Raw genomic sequence first — 7,689 nt, forward strand, 5'->3', positions numbered from 1 at the left:
ACAGACAGACAGACAGACAGACAGACAGACAGACAGACAGACAGACAGCCGGGCAGTGGTGGCACACACCTTTAATCCCAGCACTGGGGAGGCAGAGCCGGGTGGATCTCTGGGAATTCGAGGCCAGCCTAGGCTACAGAGTGAGTTCCAGGAAAAGGTGCAAAGCTACACAGAGAAACCCTGTCTCCGAAAACCAAAATAAAATAAAAGAAAAGAAAAGAAAAGAAAGAAAGTAAGTAAGTCCAGACAGGAAACCTTGGGTAAAAGTTCATGACCTAATTCCTGAAATGTAGTGTGATTGTTTAGGCCTCTGATATATAATAACCAGGACATCTTAAATATGTTCATGAAACATGAACTATATCTATTTAATAAGACATAAAATATAAATATCTGAAATACAAATGAAGTAAAAAATACAGAGAGAAAAATGATATTATGTGAACAGACTAGTAAAGAGGTATATACAATAATTAATTGTATATACATTTAAAAATCTTTTGTAGATAAGGAAGTTTAGAAGTTGAGAGTTGATTTCTTTCTATTTTCACAGTTAAGTCAGATTAAATATGTACATGTTTTGAGATCTTAGAATAAAGTTATCTTACTAAACTATGTTTGTGTGGAGAAAATGTCAAACTTAAAACATGAATGGTAGACTTTAAAAATATTTGCAATATATGTGACACATGTTTAATATCCATAGTATACAAGAACTCAGTAGGCAAGAAACAGACAATCTACAAAGAAAAAGAGGCAAAGCTCTAGCAGGTAATTCACCAGTAAGGGACTACAGATTTTCAATTCATATATAAAAGGATATTCAGCTACACTAAAGGACAGGGAATGCTAATCACTTGAAGTTCAAGATCCCTTATCCCTAATCCAAAAATTGAAAATACTTTGTTTTTTTTTTCTAACTACATTTTACATCAATACTCATTTGGTGGAAACCCTAAATTCAAATCAATATAGTGCTATTTATAGGCTTTATTCCATTTGGTGTAAAAGGAATGATTCCCTACAAAGAAATGTTTTTTTTATTGTAGAGTATTTTTCTCTATCCACTGAAGACATGAGAAATTATATGATACGTGTATGTGTTATCTTTTTAAAATTCTGAAAATGTATTAGTTCTAGAACTGATCTGGATCTAAGAGTTTAAACATTTTTTAAAAAAATCATTTGTAAAAGGAGGAAAAAGACTGGAAGGAAAAATGCCCATTGTAACAGGGTGGTAAGTGTGTGTGTGTGTGTGTGTGACAATCCCCCACATGAGAGTTCCAAACTTTCTAAAATTAGAGTGGACTATTTGTGAATCTGAAAAGGGGCTATAAGCACGACTAGGACGTTGTCCGCTGGTGTCTGAGCAGTTGTTGCCAATTCCATACCTGTCTGATCATGCAGTGCAGCAGTCCCCTCATTAGCTTCACTACACTCTGCAGAAATAAATGGAAACGAGACTGTTAGAAATAAATGGAAACAGACTGAGATACAAGACCACTTACTCAGCAACTTCAGTCGGTACATGACCTTTTGAGAACAAGTAACCCTATCCTGGGTTCTATTTACATGGCATTTCCTTTATAGGTACACAGAACAGATTGCAGCTAAAAGTTGAAGAATCAAAAGCCATAGTTTATGACTCCTTGGATTTAAATAATAATATATGCTTGGCAGTTTTACCTAAAAATAAGCTAACCATCTAGCAGGGGAGACTCCACCTAGGGAAAAGGAGCAAGTCAACTCGCATAGCTCTAAGGATCCTCTAGTATATGCCCTACAGCCTCCATAGCATCTTTTCAAGTTTTTCATTTTATTTCTAAAGATTTCTTTTTCATTTTACATGTGTGGGTGTTTGGATTATATGTACAGATCACATACATGCCTGGCAAGAGTAGCGAGTATGTTTTAGAACATCACTGCATAGAATAGCTTCTTCACCTCTCTACACAGCTTTCTGTTTCACAATCTAGAAGGTCTTCAATTGGCCTTGTGTTCCACAGACCACACTATGAGAAATTTTTAAAGGAATACTGTGAGGGTGACTATAAAATGAAGACACTCTTAAGAGAAACAGCAAGTTGCTACTGTTTGGTAGGATATTGTGTTTGGTTTTACTTAGAAAGGTGGGTTTTCAGGCACACAGAGTTTGAAGAACCACAGAATACACAGGGAAAACTAGTAAGCAGGCAAATAAAAACTAGTTTGGATCTCAAGTGAGATTAGAGTTAAAGGAAAAGATCTGGAAATCATTCTCATAAAGGTGTGAAAAGCCGTGAAAAAAAGATGAGAGATGATACAGGAGAATAAAAGAACCAGAATTGGAGGCAGCCAAAGAAACCATGATTTACCTGAATATTTATTTTTATAGCTATGAGACTGTATGTATATGCACAAGCAAGGGGATATTTGTAAAAGTATACTCGTGTATAATTCTATTTCCAATATACAATATAGAAGTTAGTTAAAGCCATTTCTTCTTCTCATCCACAATTCTCTTCTATTCTCAGAGTTTATGAGAGAGAAGCTAAAATAAAAGTTGGAAGAAAGTATATAAATGATTAACAATGTTTTGGGGGAAATCTACATAGTAATGTTATGTTGGCAATAGGTAGAAATTTAATCCATGGATGTATTGGATTTAATTTACTAGTTATAGATCAGATAATTTACTAGTTATAGATCAGTTATTATGTAGGCACATTATTAGATCTGTCTATAATAGAATTTTAAACTGTTTGAAAGTTAGGTCCAGTAAGGCTATCTCTGAAAAGCTTTCCAAGAAATTCCAATGTACCACCAGAGTTTAGAATTACTTATCTGGGTCAGGGACAAATCCAATCCATAACTGTTTCTGTAAATAAAGTTTTATTGGAACACTGCCATGCTAATTCTTTACATATCATCTCTGGTTCTTTTCTGCTATACCTACAGAGCTGAGTAATTAGAGACAAGTGACCTATATGCCAAAAACATTGATTATCTGACCCTTTACAAAGATGGGTGGATTTCTAATCCCCACTCTAAATTAATGCTGACAGGTTTTTTAAAACAAGAGATCTAATAATCAAATTTGTTTTGATTCATACAAGTCCATATAAAAATTAGAGTTCCCACAAAAGCTTTTCTGAAGCTATTTCCCATTTCCACAATATTTTGAAACATTCTAAAGTTACTAATAGGGTGACATAAAAATATTTTTCAGCTATGTGAAAGGTTATATAACAGGACACTAAAATTTTAGAACTGGCAATTCACCTCTTTCCTCATTTTCCCACTTGGGTCAAATAAGGAAAGACACCAACTCAGCAGGATGATGGGACAACAGATTTATTCTAATAATCTTGAAAAGTTTTGATCAAATTATATCAGGCATGTATTTACAAGGAACTACTGAGATCAAAATACCAAAACATTCAGGATAGGATGTAGGACTAGGGGTTTTAAAAAATACTACTATGTCTTCCAAATTTCTATTATGACGTTATTTCTACTAAAGTCTGTACTTCCTAGGCTAATGCAAAAACTCCATCAATTTTTATGTCTCTCAGTAATGGCTTGAAAGAATTACACAAACGCCTGCTGTTGATGATGATAGCACAGTGAGACTTGTCTCACTGCCGGGAACTGCTACTTCTGAATATATTGCTGCTCTTAAAATAACCAAATCTCAATATCCTGACTTATAGATCACAAACGGAGCTCTGGTTTTCTAAGTTCAAGGGAAACGACAGGAGAAAATGGCTGGTCTGGTAAGGCTCCTTCTCACTAATGAAAAAGGATCCCCATATACTTACAACTGATAGAGTGCTTTATCATTAAAGGTCTCATGTAATCCAAATGATGCCAAATCATTGCTTTCTTAGACACTTCAGAGGACATAGTTCCCTTCGTGTCCAGAAGTTCTATAAAGGATGCTAACTTACTGAGGGGAAGGTGCCTTAAAAGTTGGCTTAAGATCATCTCCTGACTCTGACCTCAATTTGTCCCCAGGCAGGCAACAGGCTCTCTAAAATAGTGGTCACAGCTATACAGATCAACATTACTTTTGTCTAGTGAGGACGGCCTGTTGATTTATGTCACTTATGCTTATATAGATACAATTATTTTCCAAAAATAAGTAAAATAGTATATATCTGCTCCCAAATAGTCTTCTCAATGAAATGGTGGAACCTGAAAATACACTTAGGGGATTATTAACTTTAGGAACTTATCAGGGTAGGATTTTTAAAGTAATGAACATACTGTACCCCTTCCCTTGAATCTGCCATTTTCAAGTTTCCACTGCAATAACCAAACCAAACCAAACTAAACTGAACCAAAACTGCTTCAGCTACAGTACAAGAAACCTTTCTAGAAGGCAGTTTCAGCTAGACGGCCTAGGGATGACATTCCTTTCAACTCCCACTCACTCTACTACAACCACACTTAGCTCCACATCTCCACGGGAGTTTATTTTGATTACCTGCTCCAGTTCATAGGCCTTTGCCTTGTCCTCATCACGGTCTGCATTTTTCCGATATGCCAGGCCCAAACCCCACACAGCCAGGATGCTATACACATTATCTCGGACCCAGGCATCCTTCTGATCATAACTGGCCGGAAGCAATCCTGTTACTGGATTCTGCAAGATCAATCAAGAGAGGACAGACAGTTAAGTTCAGAGTGTTAAAGGAAACAATCTATGAAATATTTTATTTGGAAATTTTAGTCTTTCTCCTTCTTCCCCATTCTTGAGTTTTAGAACTTCCTTTTCTTTTTACCAATTTCAGGCAGACATTATCCCCCAGCTTTACCGAGTTATAACTGACAATAAAAATTATAAATATTTACAGCCTGCAACATTATAATTTGACACATACATGAATGTATTGTGGAATGACTAGCGCAATCAAGTTACTACATCCATCACCTCACTTTGAAATGGTGGGATTTGCTCTCTCAGCAAATTTCAAGTACACAATGAAAGTATTATGGACTACTCAGTGTGCTGCTGTTGCTAATCTGTGTTGTAAAATATATTCATTTTGTAACAGAAAGTTTGTTCTCTTCCCTCCAGCTATCTTAAGACCAAGGAAAGAGCTAGCTGAAGGCTTAAAAATCCCAAATGTGGGTATCATTAAAATAAAGGCATTATTAAAGGTATTATTATTACATGTATTACTAAGAATTTCTAAAATCATTTTTTAAATTCAACTACTAATAAAGTAAAGGAGCAGAAGAAATATATTTAAAAACATATACAGTCAGGTGTGGTGCCTTATGCCTATAATTCCTTGGCTGGAGAGACTGAAGCAGGAAGACTGATGTTATTTCAAGGCCAGCCTTGGCTACATAGTGAGTTTCAGGTCATCGTGGGCCACAGAGTAAGACTTTGTTCCCAAAACAAACCAAACAACTCCGAAAAGTATGTATTAGCCAGGTGCTATGGTGCATACCTGTAATCTCAGCACTGAGGAGATAAAGCAGGTGGATGGGGAGTTTGAGGTCAGCCTGGGCTACATGGTGAAATCCTGTCTCAAACAAACAAAACAAAAACAACTTAGGAAACAAACAAAAAAAACCCACTGGCTTATGATCTGTTATCTAAACTCAGAAGGCTGTGGCAGAAAGATCCCAAGTTCAAGGCCAGCCTAAGCCACTGAGCAAAACTGTTTAAATAGTTTACACAAAGCTTAAAAGTATACACAAAGTGCCTTGACCTTCAAAATAGTCTAAGGTCTCATAGGATAGCTAAATGTTCTCCTCCATTCGGTGGGGGGTGGAAAGAGATGGCACAAGCCTGGGGTGAGGGCGTCAATAAACAAGTGTTGACACCTCTTGCAACTCTGGTCCTGGAACCGAGCTGTAGCTGGGGGGCGGGGGGGGGTACCTCTGAGCTCAGAAACCACTACTCAGGAATTACTGCAGAGGGGTGGGGGTTGTTCATGCCACACTTGGGTTCTTTACTCGGGTTTAACGTGTTAACTTTCTTTCAGGATCTTTTAGGGCTTCCGCACAAATGCATTCTAGGGTTCACCCCGGGTCAGTGTCCAGCAGCTCTCACTTCACCCCTGCTTACACTTACCTGATGGCACAGGATGGTCTGATGCACCAGCCGAGCATAGCCATCCAGGCGAACCCCCGAGTTACTCCGGCTCCTCATTGCGCCACGTCCCTAATCCCCCAATCCACACTCGGGAAGCTTGGCCACCAGGCCTGCGGAAACCTTCGAAGCGCTCGTTCACTTGCGTGGCCAATGGTTCCCGCGCAGCGCCCTGCTCCAGCGGCCTCGGAGTCCGCTCAGGCGACGGCTCAGCTTCCGGTGCTCTAGGCTTCGGCCCGCAACGCCCCGGTCTCCCCTCAGTCTCCCGTGACCTCCAGGTGCCGAAGCGGCATCCTCCGTTCCACTGAAAGGGACCGCGGCGGCCCGGCCGGGAGACTCCAGGCTGGCAAGTGCGGCGGGTCAGCGGCCCTAGCACCGCCTCCCCTGGCGAGCGTGCGGGGGCGGGGCGTGGGTCCTGCAGCTGCGCGCTGCGCCCACAGGCTGGCCGCTCACTGCCCAGAATGTGTCCCCGTAGGCAATGTGCTCTCCTGGGGTTATTTTCGAAACACTGCAAGTGACTATTTTAATTTTGCACGCCTGTTGTGCGCACAGGCAGTTGCTCTCACTTCTGAAGGACTAGTTTTAGGAACCCACGGGAACTTCAAAACTGAAAGGAGAGACGCGTTTGCGCTCAAGGGCTGAGCGATTCGATTTCCGGATCTTTATTTGACTTAAAAGTCGGATTAAACTCTGAAGCCAAACAAAAGAGAGCTCCCTGGGGTTATTGCCTCCTTAGAGCCCACAGAGTGGGAAGGAAGAAGCAGTTAGGGATCTTTGAGGAAGCAAGTGTTGCAGGCGGGAGCGAGCAGCGACCGAGGGTGGCCTTGATGGGACAGCTGGCAAGGGAGTATCTGCTTTGGGAGGCTTCCCCATAGTGTGTAGGTGACAAAGATTCAGCTGAAAATAAAGCGGGAGAGAGGGTTAGGGAAGAAGGCTGCAGAGGACACTGTGACAGGTTTGAGGAATTGCTTCCTGCAAGCGGTCCCCAGGGCCTTTGCTTCCGCGCTCTACAGTCCCCACCCCCACCTTTTGCTCTCTGCTGTTCCAAAGCCTGCACCCCAGTCAGGGCTCAGCTGGAGTACCACCTGCTTTCTGAAGTGCGGGGTAAGAGAATTAGGCTGTCGCTTGACCTTTCGAGTTCTAAATCTAAGCCTTCCCTGGCTACTTTACTCTGGCCACAGTGATTTTGCATTTTCGTTCATATCTCTCTCTCTCTCTCTCTCTCTCTCTCTCTCTCTCTCTCTCTCTCTCTCTCTCTCTCTCTCTCTCTTTAGCTGCCTCTGGGCCACCACTGCCGGCGCCACAGCCTGTTCTTCACTAAGTATAGCAAAGAGCACCTTGGAAAGTGACTAGCAAATATTTGATAATGATGATGAAGGGTGAGTGCTCAAGAACACTGAGCTGGGATTTTCAGGTTAAACAGCCAGTCAATGATGCAGTTCAATACAGTGACATGGATTTCTCCGGCAAATAGTTTCCGTTGCAGTCACTACCTATGCAAATAAACCTGGTAAATAAAACTGGTAAATAAACCTCTTCAAGTCCTTAGTGTACAGCGAAAGAGTTCAATTTGGAGAGAGTATCCCCCTGCTCAGACAAGT

At 40.7% G+C, this 7,689-nt stretch overlaps 1 protein-coding gene across 8 annotated transcripts in view; it reads right to left on the reverse strand.

Moving 5' to 3' along the window:
* Positions 1–6,464, reverse strand: part of Phka1 (phosphorylase kinase regulatory subunit alpha 1) — a 132,892-nt gene extending 126,428 nt beyond the window's left edge. For all 8 annotated transcript variants that reach the window (XM_028892032.2, XM_028892031.2, XM_028892030.2 and 5 more), the window contains exons 1-3: positions 6,071–6,464; positions 4,469–4,627; positions 1,392–1,439 (exon numbers count right to left, since the gene is read on the reverse strand). In XM_028892032.2, coding sequence (XP_028747865.1) covers positions 1,392–1,439; positions 4,469–4,627; positions 6,071–6,148 — 285 coding nt within the window. In that variant the 5' untranslated portion in view covers positions 6,149–6,464. The remainder of the gene's footprint in view (positions 1–1,391; positions 1,440–4,468; positions 4,628–6,070) is intronic.
* Between the last annotated feature and the right edge of the window lie 1,225 nt (positions 6,465–7,689).

This window comes from Peromyscus leucopus, chromosome X, assembly GCF_004664715.2.
Source record: "Peromyscus leucopus breed LL Stock chromosome X, UCI_PerLeu_2.1, whole genome shotgun sequence".
In the NCBI taxonomy this organism is placed as follows: domain Eukaryota; kingdom Metazoa; phylum Chordata; class Mammalia; order Rodentia; family Cricetidae; genus Peromyscus; species Peromyscus leucopus.